The 21,989-nt window shown below is 48.5% G+C and overlaps 1 protein-coding gene across 4 annotated transcripts in view; it reads left to right on the plus strand.

Annotated features, from left to right (window-relative positions):
• The window catches only part of sgsm1a (small G protein signaling modulator 1a), a 38,553-nt gene that overhangs the window by 13,277 nt on the left and 3,287 nt on the right, over positions 1-21,989 (plus strand). Inside the window, exons 4-24 of one of the 4 annotated variants that reach the window (XM_060065464.1) lie at positions 576-738; positions 1,427-1,579; positions 1,675-1,742; positions 2,266-2,411; positions 4,943-5,080; positions 5,733-5,857; positions 6,951-7,018; positions 8,983-9,146; positions 9,935-10,070; positions 11,386-11,515; positions 12,759-12,823; positions 14,678-14,823; positions 16,256-16,384; positions 16,737-16,916; positions 18,228-18,299; positions 18,951-19,844; positions 20,348-20,472; positions 20,622-20,704; positions 20,832-20,941; positions 21,068-21,164; positions 21,679-21,846. In XM_060065464.1, the coding sequence (XP_059921447.1) occupies positions 576-738; positions 1,427-1,579; positions 1,675-1,742; positions 2,266-2,411; positions 4,943-5,080; positions 5,733-5,857; positions 6,951-7,018; positions 8,983-9,146; positions 9,935-10,070; positions 11,386-11,515; positions 12,759-12,823; positions 14,678-14,823; positions 16,256-16,384; positions 16,737-16,916; positions 18,228-18,299; positions 18,951-19,844; positions 20,348-20,472; positions 20,622-20,704; positions 20,832-20,941; positions 21,068-21,164; positions 21,679-21,846 (3,360 nt within the window). Of the gene's footprint in view, positions 1-575; positions 739-1,426; positions 1,580-1,674; positions 1,743-2,265; positions 2,412-4,942; positions 5,081-5,732; positions 5,858-6,950; positions 7,019-8,982; positions 9,147-9,934; positions 10,071-11,385; positions 11,516-12,758; positions 12,824-14,677; positions 14,824-16,255; positions 16,385-16,736; positions 16,917-18,227; positions 18,300-18,950; positions 19,957-20,347; positions 20,473-20,621; positions 20,705-20,831; positions 20,942-21,067; positions 21,165-21,678; positions 21,847-21,989 lie in introns of those variants that run through there. The other 3 variants (XM_060065465.1, XM_060065467.1, XM_060065466.1) reach the window with 3 other exon arrangements.

Consider the following 21,989-nt stretch of genomic DNA (forward strand, 5'->3'; position numbering starts at 1 on the left):
CGGCCTCCCCCTACCCCCATGTGAACGAAGCCACAGGATTAGCACTGAGAGAGAATTCAAATGTCAACACGACTCAAGGCACTGCCACGTACGCTTTAGATACAAGATGGATGTCAGCTTTTTCTATAAAGTACAGGAGGTGTTTGTGTACACAGTGTGTGTGCGTTTGTGTGTGTGTGTTTGTGTGTACACAAACCCACACACACACATCTGCCTTGCTTATATGGTGTAAGTAATACAGCTAATTTAATAAATTATGCTAAGAGAAAGATTGTTATGCTAAAGGGAATACCTTATTCAGTTGATTTGGCTTGTGTACATTATGACATTATTGTGTACATTGTGAGAAACTGCTGATCGTCTATATCGTTTCCATAATCCATATTTCCATACATTCTGAATTCTTAGAGACCACTTGAGTTGATATTTAGTAGTTGTTTTTGTTCTGAAAGTTTCTCCTCTGTTGCGTTGGCGTTCCCTCCTGTCTGCGGAGCCAATTCTCTCGCTGTTAAACGATTCCAATCATCCTCATGACTAGCACTGACGTGTGTCTCTCTGCGCCCGGGTGTCCCCAGCGGCGGTGGAGGCGTGCGTCCTGCACGGGCTGAAGCGACGCGCGGCTGGCTTCCTGCGCAGCAACAAGGTGGCTGCGCTCTTCACCAAGGTGGGCAAGAGCTTCGCCCCTGCCCACGACCTCTGCAGGAAGACCCAGGAGCTGGAGCAGCTCGTGGAGACCAAGTGAGAGAGAGCGAGAGAGAGAGAACGAGAGAGAGAGCGAGAGAGAGAGAGAGAGAGAGAGAGCGAGAGCGCGAGAGAGAGAGAGAGAGAGAGAGAGAGCGTGAGATAGAGAGTGAGATAGTGAGTGAGAGAGTGAGCATGTCCCCACACTCACATACCAACTCGTTCAACGGCATCACTGCTAGCAGATCAAAGCTCCTTTCAAAGGCCCACTAGCTGCTCCTCAAATCAAAGCGGGTGTTCCCCTTCCCTCGCCCTCACCTGAAAGGTGGTTTCAAATTACCTGCGTCCACGCACACTCATGCACCGTGCGTCGCTGAGAAGCACGACCACAGCCACACTGTAAAAGGTCCCTTGTTTAGCCACGGCCAAAGAGGCCGGAAATAAATCTTGTTATTCAGCACATAACCTTATCTCTGGAGCGTTTAATGTAAACAGCCCTGTCTTCATTGTTTATTTTGTGTTATAAAGCACCGCTGTGAGTCAGGTACATGGTTTGAGGGTTTATATAACAAAATATCTTCAAATGTATATGTACATGTATATAAAGGACATTTTCAGATACAAAGTTTTACGTTTCATTTTATTCTGCAAAAAAAAGCAAGAAAAAAAAGCAGCAAGGTCTTCAGTTGGCCCGATATAGACACTGTCTCAATGTCCTCTGTCCCCATCCTCACTCCTTCCTCAGGAGAACCCAGAGCCTGCAGAGCCAGGACGGCTTGAGGCGGTTGACCCGGCTGCCCAGCCTGACCCCCCACTCCTCCAAAAACCTGTGGATCCGCACCGCCCTGTTTGAGAAGGTTCTGGACAAGATCGTGGTCTACCTTGTGGAGAACAGTAGGTAAGATGGAGACACCCTGGCAGGGAGGAGGAAGACGCAGGAGAGCAGTGATGTGCACTGCTGCGGTGATGACATATTTCTCCGGTTTGTTCCAGTAAATTCTACGAGAAAGAGGCTGTTCTCATGGACCCAGTGGATGGGCCCATCCTCGCTTCTCTGCTGGGTAATTATTTGCGCAAAATTACACTCATAAAACATAAAACATGGGTTTGATGGTAGACGTTATAAAGGTCCCATATCTTACCCCCAGGTGTGAAAGTGATTAGCCATTAATTTACAAGACATTTGAATAATCTGCCCTTTTCTTGTGTTTTAGTGACATCAAAAGTGGGCACGTCAACCTAGTTGTGTGCTGGATAGATCAGTCTACCAGTCTACCCAGTGCACTGCAGCAAACGTTGCTCATCTATCCGCAATACATCTTGGTGGACACGCCCACTTGTGATGTCACTAAAACACAGGCTTGCAATTACGGCTTGTAATGGCTAATGTACTCACACCAAGTGGTACAATATGGGACCAGTAAGGACCTTTTTGAAATTGCCATTGTTATTGTTGATCCAAAGATAAGTCACGTCCTTATACTCTGACTGCTCAGTCCGAGCCCTGCCTGCCTCGGTGTGTCTGCCCCGGCCACACCACCGGGTGAGCCCCTGTACTGACTGCCTCCGTCTGTGCTGTGTCAGTGGGGCCGTGCGCACTGGAGTACACCAAGATGAAGACGGCCGACCACTTCTGGACGGACCCGTCAGCAGACGAGCTGGTGCAGAGACACCGCATCCACGGAGGCCACTGCCGACAGGACTCCCCCAGCAAGAGGCCCGCTCTGTGTGTGAGTGCCCCTACGCTCACCACATCACAGCCTCTTATTGGGATCGCTAGAATTGTTTATTTCAAGTTTAAGTTTATTTTAGAGCCCTTTAAAACAGTTGACCAAAGGGCTGTACAATTAAATGATGTGTGTCCTAAAAAAAGGACACACTAGTCAATAATAAAACTGATAGAGTTAAATGCAAGGGAATATAAATTAGTTTTAGGAGGGATTTGTTCCACAGTTTGGGGCCAACGACTGAAAAAGCCAGATCAAGTTGGGTCAAGCATGAGTGTGTCGGTGGGGATATCCCTGTTGCTTCAGAAGCCCCACTCTCAATGCTGTGTAGACGGTTGCTTTTAGGGAGGACCTGAATACTGCTTCATTATGAACCCCTCCTTCATCCACCCCGATGAGGAACAGCAGTGTGGGTCTTTGATGGATAGGAGAGAGGAGTGTGGATGAGTGTATGTGTGTGAGTATGGTACATTTATCTGCCTAATGGCATTTTATAACGGGGCTGTCGTGAGGAATGGTGTAGGCGCCGCCTCAGTACACTTTTCAATTACACTGAATGAGTGGAATGTATGTCTAATGTTAAACCATTTGAGAGGCAGCACTCAGCGGAGTAAACCGCTCAGCCCATGGCATCCTTTAACTGGATCGTTTTAATTCCTCTAAAGAAGACACTTGCAATCAGAGTGACGTTAAAAAAATACCGTTGCTGTTTATATTTATATTAAATATAATGTAATAACATTATGGTATTTTGTAAGAGTCTATATATAAGCCTCTAATTAAAATGTTGCTTCCTCTAGGATGGTAATAGCTAGGAGTAGGGCTGTTCGATATGTAAAAAATGTTTCACACTCTTCATGTTTGTTTCTGTATTTGTCATGTAATGAACGTAAAGCAGCATAACTTTGTTGCTGCTACTAGACTGATAATGACTAGGATAATGACTGATAGGATAAGGATTGTGACTGCTAGGATATTGATGTGTTGCTGCTCCTAGAGAAATGACCGCTGGACTAATGACTGTGTTGCTGCTCTTAGGATAATGACTGATAAGATAATAACTGTAAAGCTGCTCCTAGAATGATAATGATTAGGATTATGACTGCTAGGATAATAACTGTGACTGCTACGATCATGATGTGTTGTCGCTCTTCGGATAATGACTGCTATGATAATGATCGCTAGGATAATGAATGTGTTGCTGCTCATAGAGAAATTAATGGCAGGATAATAACTATGTTCCTGCTCCTAGAACAATGACTGTGAGGCTAATGATTGCTAGGATAATCTCTTCTAGGATAATTAGTGTTAGGCTAATGACTGCTAGGAGAATGTCTGCTAGGATAATTACTGCTACGATAATGACTGTTAGGCTAATGACTGCTAGGATAATGACTGCTAGGATAATGACTGTTAGGCTAATGACTGTTGGGATAATGACTGCTAGAATAATGACTGCTAGGATAGTGACTGTTAGGATGATGACTGTTGGGATAATGACTGCTAGAATAATGACTGCTAGGATAGTGACTGTTAGGATGATGATTGCTAGGATAGTGACTGTTAGGATGATGATTGCTAGGATAGTGACTGTTAGGATAATGACTGCTAGGACAATGATCACTAGGATGATAATGATTAGTACGATAATTACTGTTGGGATAACAGCTAGGCTAAAAAGTGCTAGGGAAATATCAGCTATGGTAATGGCAATCAGGATGATGACTGCTAGGATAATAACTGCATGGATAATGATTCTGTTGCTGCTCCTTGTGTCATGGAAAGTACGACACTTAAGCCGGTTTCACACCGCCGCACGGCAACTCGCCGCCTCCATTCATTTCAATGAGGGAAGGGGCGGCAGAGGGGAGGCGGTCACAAAAGCAGCTGTTGACCGGGAAACGGTTGCCGCCCACGTGAACGCGCACAGATTTGACCCCACCGCTCAGCTTTCCCCCTGTTGAAACTTTTGGCGGTAGCCACCCGGCGGCGGCAGCAGCAGCCGCTTGTGAAAACGCCTGGCCCTTCACACCGCCGCGCTGAACCCTCCGGGAGTGAGGTGGTTATAAGGGCGGTTGCCGCGCGGCGGTCTGCAAGCACCTTTAGACTCTGCCAAGAAAAGAGATCAGGAAATGTCATGTAGAATACAGGATTATTTAATGTATGAATCCATGGAGCCTCTTCTCTAGCCGAATGAGCCCTGAACCCTGTTGAACGTCCAATAGGAGAGGTTTGTCAAAGTGGGGAATGTGCACATCGGGAGCCCTCTCAAACAAGGAGATGTGTGCACAGGGGAGGTTGCACAACCAGCAGAGATTGAGTAATCCTCCTCATTTAACAGTTGAAAGCGCTCCTCACGACCCTCTAAGCTCCCCATTGCGGGGGGGCTTTCTGTGATATGAGTTTAGACAGCTGTTGGTCTCTGCGTTTTCCCACACCTACTTTCATTCATATAGCATACAGGCCAGATCCCGATCCCACTTTCTTTACGTGCATAGAGTATATAATAACACGGTCTGCTCCCCCCCTGCTAGTTCCAGAAGAGGCACTCCAGCAGCAGCGTGGACGAGCGGCCCTCCCCCTCGCCGTCCGCCCGCGACTACGTTGAGTCCCTGCACCAGAACAACAGAGCCATCCTGCTGTTTGGGAAGAACAACGTCCTGGTCCAGCCGGTACCGCCGCACGCATCACAACCACGCATTTCACTAGTCATTGACGTCTACTTTTAGCAAACGCTTTTATCCAAGGCGACTTAAGAACATTCATTCAGACATTCACACATCGGACTGACACTGCACCGCGGAAGGTGACAGCCAGCTCGTCAAGAGCAGCCAGCGTGAGGTGTCTTGCTCAGGGACACCTCGACACTAGAAAACTTCCGGTTACAAGTCCACCCGCTCTACCTGAGCGGATACCTCCACTAAGCCCCACTTGGACTTTGTGTGCATTTCAGTCTCTAAATATTGGTCGCATCGGAGGGGCTTAGCAGTGTTTCCCAAAATGTGGAAAGGCAGTAAGTAGTGATGCTCTAGGGCTGCAATATCTACTGTACATGTGGATAATAACATGGACATTGTCATGTTTTGATCTGAAACCATTTCGTGAAATAAGAATCTACGGTTCTGGAGAAAAGTTTTGAATGCAACCATAAAGAGACAAAACAAACAGAAGCAAGCCGTTAATCAAACACTAAAGGATGAAAAGCAAATTAATGTACACGTTTTATTCAACTTTGATCTGGGTCTATGTAAAAGGGTGAAAGCATCCATTATTAGTTCTTTGTTTGATTTCTAAGCCAAGCCAACGTGTCCATCATGGTTTCAGAGAGACGACATGGAGGCCGTTCCAGGGTACCTCTCTCTACACCAGACCGCCGAGGTCATGACCTTGAAGTGGACGCCCAACCAGCTAATGAACGGATCTGTGGGAGACCTGGACTATGAGCACAGGTAAGATGATGATCCATACACAGCCCGTACCTATGACTACCAAACAGGGTCATAACTGTCATGTAACAACGACAACAGAAAAGCAATGAAGACAGAGGGTGCATTGGTTTGCGTTGTGTGACCGTTTCAGGCTATCATGCCTTGTCATCCTCTTAGAAAACGGTTGTCTGACTGGTGTTGTCTGACTGGTGTTGTCAACCAATTGTGTTGCATTTTGTTACGTGTGTAGCCAACTACATTTTGTATATGTGTATATTTTATACTATATGTATCGTATGTTTAATACTATATGGATATGTGAGCTCTAATGTGAAGATGTGATTTCAGTAAAAACTGCTTTAATAGGATAAACGTGCTTCAGGAAAAATGCACCTGAAGCTTCTTTCGGCAATTTCAAGGCTAGAAATTGAGAAATATCTTCCTTTAATCCATTTCTTTGGGGTCTACCATGATTTCATTCCCTACCCTGAATTGCCACTCTAAAATTATTTGTGAGGGATTGCAAACAAACAGTGAATGCATGCAAGACTGGGGTTTTCAATAACAGGGACTTTCCGAATCCTGATTAAACTCAGGTTCATATGCATACATATATACTGTATATATATATATGTATTTAGAAAGACCAGACTGGGATGCTTATGCATAAATCTGAATAAATCCATATAAATGTCGCATTTAGAACGATGAGGCTGGAATTCAAATGATTCGGCAAAAATGGAATGAAGGCACGGCGTCCAATTGATGTTCCTTGCTGCTTGTATAACAGTGGACTATTACTGAATAATGCAATATGTCTGTGTGACTCAACAACCTTTCATCCAGGAGTCAAAGAGGCTGTTGATGGGGCCGGTTCTCCGCTGCCTAGTCACCAGATGGCTTATTGACTGAGATGGCGTCAAGTGCCTCCAATTATCAAAATATTCTCTTTGGTTTTGTTTTTGTGTCTAGCGCTGCTTTCTCCAGCACATCATCTCTCTATTTTAAGGAATGCACTTTTCTGATTGGGTTTTACTTGTGCTCTTCCTGCACCCACATTCATTAGTAGCGGTGACAGCAGAGAGTCTCACCTGGTGTTGTGTGTGTGTTTCAGTGTGTACTGGGACTACGCTATGACCATTCTGCTGCAGGAGATTGTCTACCTGCACTGCCATCAACAGGGTGGGTCTGCTGCCTTTGATTAACAGCATCGGTACTTTGCTTTTAAGAGTGTGACGGTTCTGAAACCGAGAGCAAATCCACCATGCACACGGCCGCGGGCCCCAGTCGCAGTTCTGTCCGGACGTGAAAATGCTATTTTTCGCCGGTCTCCCACCAAACGTTCCACTCTGCTCTGAATGCATATTGTCGTTGCAATTTCTCTAGAGATATTGTGTCTAGGACAGAAGAGATTTTAAATGCAAAAAATACACAATAGTTGTAGACAATTAACCTTTTTTAATGCATGCATACATTAGACTCCTCTCTAGCAGAGTGAGTCCAGAATACAGTTAGACAGAGCTATTTAAACAGTTTCACATCCTCCCCACATTGCTGATGTCAATAATCAAATCCGGTAATGTCAACCCCAGACACAGAGTTGCATGTGTTCTCATCAAGCAGAAGAATGCGTAAGGCGATGCCCTCTCCCTTATGACCGGTTTAACCCAAGCACAAAGGTTAATAATTAGACGACCCGTCTGCAATGGTTAGGTGACTGACCCAAGCACGAAGCTCACCATTTAGATGAACCTGAGGAAGGTAGGGTGGTTAGACGATGCAATAAATAGGAAACACAGCTTTAGATGAACAAAAGGAAACATACCGATTTTTTCCATTGCAATATGGCATTATTCCCGTGACGTACAATTACCTGTTGGTATACTCTCCTACTCCTCTCTCGGACCATGGCATCCGAGAGATGGTTGAGCTCCTCAAACAGCTATAGTGTAACGCCACGGTGTGCATGGATGTGCAGATGGGTGGAGCTCATTCTGAGCCGCCGTTGAGTTTGATGTTCCCGTCCGAGGGGGGGGGGTCAGGCTCCCTGGACACCTATATTGTAACGCTACGGAGGGAGGGTCAGGCTCCCAGGACACCTATAGTGTAACGCTACGGAGGGAGGGTCAGGCTCCCAGGACACCTATAGTGTAACGCTACGGAAGGAGGGTCAGGCTCCCAGGACACCTATAGTGTAACGCTACGGAGGGAGGGTCAGGCTCCCAGGACACCTATAGTGCAACGCTACGGAGGGAGGGTCAGGCTCCCAGGACACCTATAGTGTAACGCTACGGAGGGAGGGTCAGGCTCCCAGGACACCTATAGTGCAACGCTACGGAGGGAGGGTCAGGCTCCCAGGACACTTATGGTGCAACGCTACGGAGGGAGGGTCAGGCTCCCAGGACACCTATAGTGCAACGCTACGGAGGGAGGGTCAGGCTCCCAGGACACTTATGGTGCAACGCTACGGAGGGACGATGGTGAAGCTCCGTGTGAGCAGCAAATTACTTTGATGTCTGAGTCAGAGTTGGGGTTAAGCTTCTCAGACACTTATATTAAAACGCTACGGTGTGTGACACGTTTCATATCAGTCATTATAACACATACTGTTTGAAGGATTGATACCAATTTTTTATTGTGCACCCATTATTATTTTGTACTATTTTGGGTTAGGGTTAGGGTTAGGGTTAGGGTAAACCCTTTCCTAGTACCTTTGTGGTACTAGGAAAGTATCAAAAAGGTGCCGTGATTCAACCCCTCGAGGTATGACGAGATATGCCCCGAAACTGGGCTCAGAAATCAAGGTCTGACCCAAACCGTTAATAATCGTTACACCTCCAATCGCTACCATGGCATTCAAAAGCCTAAGGAACATTTTCGGAATAAGCTAATACACTAATGCGGAACGGTGTCTTGATCCGCCATCGTGACAGTATCAGACGAACTAGACGGTATATTTTCTCTAAAAGAATAACAAACTGCTTTTTTGTTGATGATGATGATATGTTGGCCGTACTTTCAAAACGATTTGGTGAAAGTTAAATTCCCGCTCAGCGCTACGACCAACTTGCGGCGTCTTGCGAGGTCAGGCGACTTTGCTCCCTAAAAGCAATACATGTCTGTGGTGTTGTTCTCTCTTCCTCTAGTGGACAGTGGGGGCACGGTGGTGCTTGTGAGCCAGGACGGCATCCAGAGACCCCCGCTGCGCTTCCCTAAAGGAGGCCACCTGCTGCAGTTCCTCTCCTGCCTGGAGACCGGCCTGCTGCCCCACGGCCAGCTGGACCCCCCTCTCTGGTCCCAGAGGGGAAAGGTCAGCGCACAATGGGAGCTGGGAAACCACTCTCTGCTCATGAATGGGGGGCCGTCGAGGTCGCTGCTGGTGCGACCTCCCGGCAAAACTGCCTCAGTGCCCATGAGCTGCTCCTGGCGACCTTAGAGACACTGAGGTGTCTCTAAGGTGCTGCACTGGCTGGGGAAGAGCTATATCCATGCCATATTCGTTCGTAAAAAGGCGTAACAATGATGCCCTTGAGATTCATTGTTTGATTAAAAACAACAATCCAAATGGGATGATACGATCACAGTGTATGGCTGGTGAGACGCAGAGGAGTAAGTTCTCTCGTGTTGGCGTTCTGGCTCAGCAACAAGTGTGTCTGGTGTGCATGGAGGCGTGTCTGTCAGCCTGGAACAAGGATTCAGTATCCGGAGGGAAAGCACAATCGCAGACACAACCCACACAGCTACTGGCTCCCGCTACGAGCTAACACTAGCCAAGCAGACTAGACTGTTATAACTCATTATTACATGAAGGATTTTATTATGTACCTTGGAGAACTAGCTTACTATCTTAAGAACTAATGGCTTGGGTTTCTAATTCTGATTCTGATAGCTGAGAGATGGTGGATATATCTATGTATCAGATTATATATTATATCATATATTATGAGATCTGGGAAGAAGTTAGAATTGTTGAGAGCTAGGAAAACTACTCAACATGGGCATATAATCCAGCCGTGCCTGCATGTTATAAATATCCCAAACTGTCACCTAGGATGGTAGGCACAGAAGGGTACGTCATCCCTGTTCCTCGTCCCCCAGGGGAAGGTGTTTCCTAAGCTCCGGAACCGGGTCGCTCCCGTATCGGGATCATCAGAGTCGGTGTCCGACAAGGAGGAGGACGAGGCCACAGACTACGTCTTCCGCATCCTGTTTCCCAACAGCCAATCAGAGTTTGGTGAGGCATCCTTTAAATCCAACCCTGGTTGCCATGGCAGCATGCACCCCAGTGGCCCGTGGCGGCGGCCTGCTCCCCAGGGTAACACGCACCACAACGTGTTTGTTCCAGTGGCTGTGGCCCCCCTCCCCCTCCGCTCTGTCGTCCTCCTTGCCGTTCCGACTGAGGAGAAGGGCCTCTGTGGCCCCGGCTGTACTGGGGCCGTGTGAAGGACCCGCCCCGAGGAGATGGCTGTAATGTGGTTAAAGCGTGGCTCTGTCCGTCCGCCTGTCAGCTTGTGTCAGCGTGCTTTGGTTCTGGCAGCTGTGCTCTGCGCCTCTGGGGAGCTTTATTTATGTGATCAAAGACTAACCCCCATCCCCGCACACGCACGCACGCACGCACGCACGCACGCACACACACACACACACACACGCACACGCACACACACGCACGCACGCACGCACGCACACGCACACACACGCACGCACGCACGCACGCACGCACGCACACACGCACACACACACACACGCACGTGCACCCAAACCCACTCAATATTACTGAATTACAATCCAATCATCAGTTTTGCGCATGGTTGGGGACAGCTCAATGACAGGCGTAGCAGCAAAATGCTCTCACATGTACCTGTTGTTGTCTATGTTAAATTAGATGATTTTCCAAAAGTGAATCCCAATCCATTCCGGCATGCCCACTTGTTTGCTAATGTGAAATCCATTGCCAGCTCGTGCTATACTTCTCTTAAACGCCACCATCAGATCCTAATTGAGTTTAAATTGGTTTTCCAAAGCAATGATGGAACACTGAGGGGCTTGGGGAATCTTTCTTGAGATTGCAGTTGAACCGCTAATTGAAAAGCCTAATAGTCATTTGAGGGACATTAATGAGAATGTGTGTGCGTGGGTGTGTGTGTGTGTGTATGTGTGCGTTTACTTGTGTGTGTGTACATGTGTATGTATGTGTACGTGTGTGTTCATGTGTATTTGTGTGTTTGTGTGTATACGTGTGTATGTGTGTTTATGTGTGTGTATGTGTGTGCACTTGTGTATGTGTGTGCACATGTGTATGTGTGTTTACATGTGTATGTGTTTGCACGCGTGTATGTGTGCACACGTGTGTACGTGTGTACGTGTGTGCGTGTGTGTGTGTGTGTGTGTGTATACGTGTGTATGTGTGTTTATGTGTGTGTATGTGTGTGCACTTGTGTATGTGTGTGCACATGTGTATGTGTGTTTACATGTGTATGTGTTTGCACGCGTGTACGTGTGTACGTGTGTGTGTGTGTGTGTGTGTGTGTGTGTGTGTATGTGTGTCACAGTGAACCCCCCAGACCTGATGGAGCAGGGTGCTCCGCTGTGGCAGCCCACCCTGAGGAAGTCTTCCTGCTCGTCCTGCTCCCCCCGGAGTCTGTCGGAGGGGGCCCCGCCCGACGGCTGCAACCACGAGCGGTATATATTTTAGATAAATATCTATCTCTATATGTATCATTCATTCATCCCTCACCTCCAGCGCCTGCACGTGTACTCCGGCTCTGGCCCTGTTGACACCACGGCGACAGGCCCAATCAACAACCCTTTCAGAATCCAGGACGGCTAGAGAACAGCCTGACATTAAAAGGCACAGCGAGCGCACAGTGCACCTCCGCCTGCACGGTGGCAGTTGAGAGAACTCCCGCTTGCCATGTGACCCACATACTGGTTCTGAGTTACCCCCACATCAAGGGTGGGCGTCGTGTCGGGGAGTCGGCGGAGACGGGCTGGCAGAGGTGCACCGGTTTTGATTGCTTTGGATAACGCCGCGTTTGATCATGTAGAATTGCAAAGTATTAGAGTCATAGAGTTAGCGCAAAATGTAGGCACAGTATGAGGATGTTTCGTATGCTGTGCTGCCTTTGTATTGGTTGACGACCGCTTGCGTAGACGTTAAGAACATGACTAGACAGCGCTGGCGCTTAAGATTCTCTCTAGTCAAGAAGGCGAGTCAATCTGGATTGAAGGGGGTGGTGCATGACGCATTTAATCGAGATTGACAGTCAATCTAGAATGACTGTGTCGTGCACCACCTTCAGAGGTAGCGGGGTCTACGTCTGTCCTACAACCATTGTCCCGTGCTGCTGGTCAATGAACAGCGTGGTGTCGGGTGATGGATGTATGGAGATGATGAAGACCAAATCCTGGGCCTTATCATAGTCATATGATTCATATTAGTCAAATAATAGGACAAATTAAATATCAATTAGGTAACAGAGCAGTATATTCAGGTTGTGTCGTAGTGTGCAGTATGCACGCTATTCATCATACAGACTGCAGAGTGTACGCCTGCTGTTTGCCAATGTTACACTATAGAAAAATAACAATGCTATTAAAAACAGCATTCAATCATTGGTGAGTCGTATGTTAGAGACTAGGGGATTTATTCTCTGTGTGTATTTGGAAATGAGCGGTATTGCACGTCATTGAATGTGTTTTGTTTTTTTAATTGGTGTTATTGTGTGTGGGTTGCATTAATGTAGGTTGAAGAGAGAGCCATTGTATGTTTGTTTTACGGTAAAAATAGAGGTTATTGTATGTTGTATGTTCAGGTAAGGATGTATTGTGTAATGGTGTATCCTTGGGTAAGGGTGAGTTTGTACATGGATTGTATGGATTGGTAGTAAACAGCGGTTTTATGTCTGTTGTTATGGTCCCTCAGGGCCCCTCTCAAGCTGCTGTGTGACAACATGAAGAACCAGATCATTTCCCGGGCGTTTTACGGCTGTGAGTCTGCTTCTGGTTCCTTCAAGCGTAACAGCTCTTTTTTCTTCTGCTTTATTTTAAAATGTATCACGTTATACACAAAGTCAGCAAAAAGCTAATAAGATATCAAATAACCAAAGGAACGTACATGAGGTCATTGGATGATCAGTAAATTGAGGAAGGAAAATTTGCATAATTTTAATCACTCATGGGACACGCAGATACAATAATTATGAAGAATCTCCCTTAAATGCTTAATTAAACTAACTTTTTTCATCTGGACTCAGGATTATGGTCATATGGAATAGATCATCTGTTGTAGAAGATGCAGGTGTTTCACAATACTGACGAAGAGGCCAGCAGTGGGATAGTCTTTCTGAGCCAGTAACGGACATTTTACTCGCTGCCAGAAAATCTTCAGGATGTGAAGGGGTATCATCTTTACACAGCCAATCAGGGTCCTGTCCCGGGTACAGGGATGTGAAGGGGTATCATCTTTACCCAGCCCATCACGGACATGTCCCGGGGGATGTGAAGGGGTGTCGTCCTTACCCAGCCCTCAGAGACATGTCCCGGGGACAGAGATGTGAAGGGGGTACTGATACTATAACCCAGGGTTTTTCTGGATGATTGTTGCTACTTCCTCCCCAGAAAGTCTGAATAGAGGCAAAAAAACATGAGCATGATCCACCATGATCTGCCCACCGTCCCTTTAGATGCGCAGCTCGGTGAGCCTGGGAACCAGACGAAGCTGCCAGCTCATGCTTTGATCTGCTCTGACATATGCGTGTGGCCCCCACCCCACGCCCCGGGTTTGGCCACTCACATCACAAGCGTTTATCTGATACGTGGCGAGTTTGATACGATGCCTGCGCAGAGTTGCGCACTATGGGAGCGCCGTTCAGGCATTTCAATGAACAATCTAAATGGCTGCAGGTCGTGTGTCGCCAATCCGTTGCTCTGATTCGTTGTCGATCTATCCAGTTGCGCCAGAGGCTTTTTGGTCTTCACCCCGCTCTCTTGGATTAGAACCTTTAACCTTTAAAAAAATAATAATCAAGAGGTTTTATTTACTGGAAAAGTCCTGCCCGATCATTCTTTTTCTGACACTTTGAACAAAAGCTTAATAGGCCTGATTAAAGATCCATGGATAAACGTTGACCTTTTTAGCCTAATCCTGGCAAGCAGACTCCTACAGCATTGGTCAACTCAGAATAATTAACAACGTGGATAATGTCAGCCAGGGCGAATCACGCAGAAAGAAATACATTTAGTCAGATGGGGCTCAGTTTGACATCTAAGAACTATTCCCCAGAGGGGAAATTAACCAAAACACCTGATAAGCTTTCAGCCTATACCTTTCAAATTAACATTGCTCATAGTTTTTAATGCCTTGCTCACATCATGTTTTATTAGTCTGCCGGTTAACAGTATGTGTTGAAAGCACTTTTATTTAATGCATAAGTACTTACACTACCGTTCCAAAGTTTGGGGTCACTTAGAAATGTCCTTATTGTTCAAAGAAAAGCAATGTTCTTTTCAAGGACAATAACATTAAATGAATCAGAAATACAGTTTAGACATTGTTAATGTGGTAAATGTTATGGAATATCTACATAGGTGTACAGAGGCCCATTTCCAGCAACCGTCACTCCTGTGATCTGATGGTACATTGTTTAGCCAATCGTGTTATAAGGCTAATTGATGATTGGAAAACCCTTATGCAATTATGTAAGCACAGCTGAAAACTGTTGAATAAAAGTGTGACTTTAAATCGAAAGCATGAAAGTGTATGGGTGACCCCAAATGCTTGATCGGTCGTGAATGCAAAGTGCTAATAAAGCTTTGCTACTGTGATGGGCGCGTGGCGTGCAGGGCTGGCGTACTGCCGCCACCTGTCCACGGTGAGGACACACCTCTCGGCGCTGGTGAACCCCGCCATCGTGGAGCCCGACGCGCCCGCCGACGCCAACGCCGGCCTGACCCCCCGCGTGTGGCGCCTCTTCCTGCAGGACCGCACCGTGAGTCTGGCACCGCCCGGGACCGCTCCGCCTCTGAGCCTCCAGTACCTACCCCCCTCTCACACCAACTGAAAACACACACACACACTGTCATATACACACACAGTCACACAGTCATACACACACACACACACACACAGTCGCACACACAGTCATACACATACTCATACATGTGGTCAAACATACCATCATACACACACATATACGCGCAGACATAAACACTCATACACAGTCATACTCACACACACACACACACACACAGTCATAAACATACACATACACACCCACACATGCACACACAAACACGTACACTCAAACAAACATACAAACACACATACACAAATGCACACATGCACATGCTCTGACATACTCAGAGACGCACGCATCCACACACATGCTCAGACATACACAGACACACACACACATACAAATACACATACTCATACAAATACACATGCTTGTACACACACATGCTCAGACATACGCACCCACACGCAACCGTAAACATCCACGTCCTCTCCCTCCCTCTTTCTCTCCCCCTTCTCTCTCCATCCCTTCCTCTCTTGCGTTTCTTGCACCTCTGACTCTCATCCATATTCATCGTCTGCTAATCATGGCCTCATTATTAGTCACACGCAACAGTATGCGCGAGGCGTGACTAATCCTCTGTCAATCGTGGAGTCCTCTCCTCTAAGTGTTGGCTACTGCAAATCCGATGAGTGTGCCTGGTAAACACAAGCCTTTAATTACAAAATCAGCGCCACATTAGCACTATTTATTACCACATTTCATCTCATATTAACGGTACAATTATTTTTTATATTTCAGGTGCAAGGCACATGCAAACACCATAGGTTTTTAAAAGGCTCTAATACGAAGAACTTGTTGGCAAATTATGAAGTGTGACACAGATGCAGAAGATCAATACAAAGCTCCCGCTATTAAATATAATGAATCACTTAACCAGTAGATTTTTTTTGTTAGTCAGGGCTTGAGAGTAGTCGTAGAACATCCATTAGTGATTATCGTTAAATCAATTGGTAGCCCTAACCCAGTACCAAACCTCCGCCATGCACATGGGTGTCTGAGTGTGTGTGTGTTCTTACAGACTAATGAAAGACGGTTTCAGTGTTCCTCACTAGGCAGTGGACCAAGATTGAGACAATCAGGTGTAGGCCGCATCCCTAGAGAGCCAGGAGGTCCACTTTGCAACTGTCTTGATACCAGGCAGGGCATAAGGTCTCTTTGCCTTTTTCTACCCAGAAATGTTTTTGTAAGTGTTCAGAATATGGCATGATTTAATGGGTTCTAAGTTCATTGAAGCATTAGCATTGGCAAAACCCAAACATTTTCTAGTCTTTCAGTAGCTGCTAAATGTACCGTAACATGCCTAGTCCTGTTTGAACCTTAAAAACATGTGTGCCGTCCACAGGCCTATGAGGAGAAGGAGCTGCTCCGATTGGTCTACTTTGGGGGTGTGGAGCCGTCGCTGAGGAAGGAGGTGTGGCCTTTCCTCCTGGGTCACTACCAGTTTTCAATGTCCGAACCTGAAAGGAAGGAGGTTTGTGTTTGACCTTTGACCTTTGAGCGAGTGAGTGAAATGCCCAGAGCAGATCTGTTGTGACGGCGCGCTTGCATCTGTTTGATACTAGTTCCGTTTTACGCCGCTTTCCTGCCTCATCAGGGCATCTCTTCACTGATTGTTTAGGTCCACAACAGGCACGTGAATGCAACCGTTGCCAATGGCGGAAGAAACACAGGGAGGGAGGGAGGGAGCAGAGAGGAAGGAAACTTTGTATGGGGCGGGGTTATTAGGTTTGGCCGCAGCTTTCTAGTAACAAGACACACACCAACAACCCATGTGGACCCGCTCTGCTGCGTCCTAACGGACATGTTCTCTGCGGCGCGGCCAGGTGGACGACCAGGTGAAGGCGGGCTACCAGCGGACCATGGGCGAGTGGCTGGGCTGCGAGGCCATCGTGCGCGAGCGGGAGAAGGAGCAGCACGCGGCCGCCATCGCCAAGTGCTCCGGGGCCAGCGTGGACAGCTCCAGCCAGCCGCTTGTGCACCGCGACTCCACCCTCAGCAACGAGGTGTGGAACAGGGGCCGCACGCACGCACGCACGCATGCACGCACGCACGCACGCACGCACGCACGCACGCACGCACGCACGCACGCAAACACACACATCAGGGAAATGTGGTGGTGTTGACAACCGTTTGATGGTGTTGACAACCGTCAACACCACCAAAGTACCCCGACACACACACATGCACACACACACATGCACACGCACACAAACACACATCAGGGAACTGTGGTGATGTTGACAACAAGCCACCACAGTTTACACACACACACACACACACACACACACACACACACACACACACACACACACACACACACACACACACACACACACACACACACACACACACACACACACACACACACGTGAGGGGTCTTGACCGTTATCGAGGTGGTGCCAAGTCACGTTCTTTGCTCGTACATCACAGGTTGTCAACCAATACAAAGCAAGGGGGGTGTCTGGGCAATTGTATCTGAAACATCCTACCTGCCTACCTAGACCACTTATTGTGTCTCCTTGGCGTTCTGTCCAATCACAATGCAGGCTGAGATTGATTAGGCCATGTGGCTGATCTTGCTACTTTGATGGGGAAATTCAGGTGACAATGTTTGATTGTTTATAGACATGTGGGTAAGGATATGGGGACACACACCGCGCTTTGAAAATAGAAGATTGATACAGGAAGGTAAAAGACAACAATATAAGTCACCAGCAGAATATGTCCTTTTTATGCGAGCAATCCCAGTGTCCCAGCGGTGTGTGAGCCGCGTATCAAGCAGGGATTCTCTTAGAGTGACTGTTCAGAGCGTTTTGGAATCGAGAAGCAATCGATTCCAAAAACCAAACTAGTTCTCAATAAGACAGCGAGTGGATGGTGAGGAGGACACTAGAATCAACTCTGCAATTATTATTTCAACACTCTGAATCATCGTCTGGCTAGGTTGAACAGTACGTAATGCGTCCATGCTCACCAGTCCATTGTTCCTCGTATAGTGCGTTTCTTCGGTGGATTAAGCACTTCACACGTTTCATCCTTTATCCTTCCTATCAACCAATCCTATCAATCTCATTTGGTGATTGAGTCAAGATTTACCCTGAAAAACCATGACAATTACACCATGTGGATTAATGTGATTCATTATAAGGCCGTCATGAACATTGCTAGACAGAGGGGAAATGAGAGCTCAGGGTTTCACCCTACTTTTTATTACTGAGTGTCTGTGTCTGGCGCAGTCTGCATGCAGCACAAGAAGTGTTCCAATGAGGTCCAATCAGAGTAATGAAGTCATTGTGATTCCGCCTCTCCTCCAGTCTTCCCAGAGCTGCAGCTCTGACCAGCAGAGTCTGGCCCGTCTGCAGAGTGACTCCAGCAGCAGCACCCAGGTATTACACCCTGTGAGATGATGTGTGATATACCTCCATGCTGTTTGTCATGTCGTAGTATAGGCTGCAGGATCAGGATAAGGTTGTAATTGCGGTATGCACCTCGCAACGATTGCACATGGACACACAAGATTCTAGCGCCCATAGCAGGAAATGCCTTTGATGCTCTACAGCGCTTCTTGCCGAGTTGTAACTGTTTGGAATTAGATTTTAACAGGAGTACAAAATCTGATATATACAGGAAATTGTTTTAGGATTTTCTTTGTGCATTCATTTCCATGGTTTGCCTATTGCATGATTCAGCTTAAAGGTGACATATTATACCACCAGGTGTGAGTGAGATTAGACGTTACAAGCCGTTTTGGAAATCGGCACACAAAAATGATCAGTCTACAATGATCAGTCTACAATGATCAGTCTACCAGCCTACCCAGTGGACTGTGGCAAACGTTGCTCATCTGTCCGTCATACATCTAGGTGGACACGCCTACTTGTTACCTGGTGGTATAAGATGTCACCTTTAACATGCCGTGCGCTGTGCAGCGTCTTCTCGAGGTGTGTGGAGCCAGCGCAGGGGGGGGCGGCGGGGGGCCCACGGCCCCCCGCCGCCCCCCCTGCAGCAGCCCGCTCCCCTCTGACTTGTTCTTGCAGGTCTTTGAGTCGGTGGAAGAGGTGGACCAGATCGAGGCCGAGGCGGAGACCAAGGGCCCCGGGGCCAAGCAGGCCCCCCGGGTCCCCAACGGGGTGCTCCAGAACGGGGTCAGCTCCCCCGACTCCGGGCACCCGTCCTCCCGCAACTTCTCCGTCACCTCGGGCCTGTCGGACGTCTCCTTCAGCGCCGAGGACAGCGCCTGCGCGCCCGACCAGGGGCCCCGGGCCCGGGCGGAAGGGGAAGGGGAGCAGCCGGGGGCGGCCGGGGCCGAGCAGGCTCCAGACAGACACACGGACACAGTGGAGGGGGAGGACCAAGAGCCCACGCCGCCAAAGGACGCCGCCCAGTCCGAGGCCGCGGCCACCCAAGTGCCTCAGGGGGACACCGACGGGAACGCAGAAGGAGAAGAAGGCGCCGGGCCAGAACAGACGCGGGAGTTCAAATCCAAAGAGGCAAAGGCCAGCTGGGCACCGCGAGAGCTGGTGTCCACCGAGGGAGACGGGGTCGTCGCAGGGGGCGAGACGGAGGAGGCGGAGATCCCTGCTGCACTCAAGAGCCTCCTCCTGACCGGGCCGCGCCCAGCGGAGGCCTACCGCCCCGCCCGGGGGCCCCGGGCTCCCAGCGACTCGGAGTCCGAGTCCCCGTCGGCCATCGAGATGGAGGACATCCCCAAAGGCAGCGTGTCCACGGGGCCGTGGGACGGGAAGGGCCGGTGTGAGGGCTGGTCCTCCTCAGGGGAGCTGCGGGGGGAGGCCGGGCCAGAGGGAGCCCGGTCCACCCTGTCTGAAGAGCCCCAGATGGAGAGCCTCTACCCCCCCTGCGACCCCCCTGCCGAGCCCAAGGGGGCCGAGGATGAAGTGTCCTCCCCGGTCGAGTCCAAGCCCGCCTACTCCGTACGTGTGCACCTTTTTTACGCCCTGTCCTTCAAGACGCTACGAGCCGTTTTGAAAATCTGCCTCTTCCGACATCCCAAGTGGACCCGTCCTCCTAGATGTGTGCTAGATGGTCAGTCTACCAGCCTACCCAGTGCACTGTAGCAAACGTTGCTCATCTATCCGTCACAGTTCTAGGTGGACACGCCCACTTGTGATGTCAGAAGAGGCAGATTTTCAAAACGCCTTGTAACGGCTAATCATACCCACACCTGGTGGTAAAATATGGGACCTTTAAAACATCACCGTCTATAGTTCAGACCCTTCTGTGCGTTTACCCCATTTGATCAAATATGAATTGAAACAAACCGATTATATTTAACAGTGTAGTTCAAGGCCTGAACTCCAGCAGCAGGACTTCCCTGAGCTGATGGTGGGTGGATGGCAGCCGTGTGGTGGCAGGAGGCCCCTTGGATTAGATGTGAGCTGTGTAGTGACCGGCCCTGTGTTGACCCGTGTTGCAGCAGGAGCTCCTGGACCTGTACACACTGAACCTGCACCGCATCGACAAGGACGTGCAGCGCTGCGACCGCAACTACATTTACTTCAGCCCCGCCAACCTGGACAAGCTGCGCAACATCATGTGCAGGTATAAACAAATACAAATGGTTTCCGCATTGCTTTGCCCAACGTTTCGCAGTTACATAACAATTGAAACCTTTAAATGTTTTTTTTTTTACTAACAAACCATCCATTATCAAATGCATAGAGGAATAACTTAAATGTGCCTGTTGTCAGTTATATCTGGCGCCACCTGGAGGTGGGCTACGTGCAGGGCATGTGTGACCTGCTGGCTCCTCTCCTGGTCATCCTGGACGACGGTGAGTCAACAGTTTCATTACAGTGCCACCATGTGTTTACACCTGGCTTGTCAGACGACCGTTTGCATTGACACAATACCTGAGGCTGTCTCTTCTCCACCCACCCTGTGCTGTTACGGCCCGCCAGAGGCCATGGCCTTCAGCTGCTTCACCCAGCTCATGAAGAGGATGAATCACAACTTCCCACACGGAGGCGCGATGGACACACATTTCGCCAACATGCGTTCCCTCATCCAGGTGAAGAGCGCTGTTCCCCACACCTGGTGTCCTGGTTCTTGTGCTCTCAGGGCCGTCTCTCTGTCGTGGTCGCCTGTATGTGGGTGACACTCACCACACTGCCTTTTATCTCTCTGTACCTCCCAGATCCTGGACTCTGAGCTCTTTGAGCTGATGCACCAGAACGGGGACTACACCCACTTCTACTTCTGCTACCGCTGGTTCCTGCTGGACTTCAAGAGAGGTCGGCAGATAGGTTTCCTCCCGCCGTAGACCTGATGCCAGACTGAGAGACAGCCATGGCCGTTCTCCAAGGACCGGGCACCGATTTTGATTAAAATCTCACTCTCCACGGTTTCACAGCTCCCTCAGGAGCATCTTATAAATTCATATAATCTTGTGGAGCTAAAGTGTCTTCCGTGCGCTAACTGAAGTATAAAGTATCAAAAGCTGTATTTGGCCGAATAAGTAGCGAACACATTGGTGAAACCATGCATGTCTGGATTAATAGCAGCATTGTCCACAACCACTAGCCAACCTCGGCATTGTAAAATGAGATGAATGAAGATACGCCAGGAGTCTACAGAATCTAATGCAATGAAAACAAAAAAGGCATCTTGAAATTATGAACCGAGTACATATTCACACGAGTCACAAATCGTAACAATAAGATTGTTGTGCATCCTATCTTCTGGGAGGGGTTCACACAGCAGACGGCGGGAGATGACTGGGGTTCTCTTGATGCTTTGTCCCTGCAGAGCTGGTGTACGACGATGTGTTTTCCGTGTGGGAGACCATCTGGGTGGCCAAGTACGCGTCCTCGGGTCACTTCGTCCTGTTCATCGCCCTGGCGCTTGTGGAGATCTACCGGGACATCATTCTGGAGAACAACATGGACTTCACCGACATCATCAAGTTCTTCAATGGTATGTTCCCCGGGCTGCAAACCTCAGCTCCACTGTTATTTCAGGGCACTAAATGTATGTGTATCCTTTCGGTCTCAATAGCATGGTATGCAGTATCCAAACCGTGCTCGGGTTCTTGCCCAGTTGACACAAGCACAAATGGA

Source organism: Gadus macrocephalus, chromosome 11, assembly GCF_031168955.1.
Source record: "Gadus macrocephalus chromosome 11, ASM3116895v1".
NCBI lineage: Eukaryota > Metazoa > Chordata > Actinopteri > Gadiformes > Gadidae > Gadus > Gadus macrocephalus.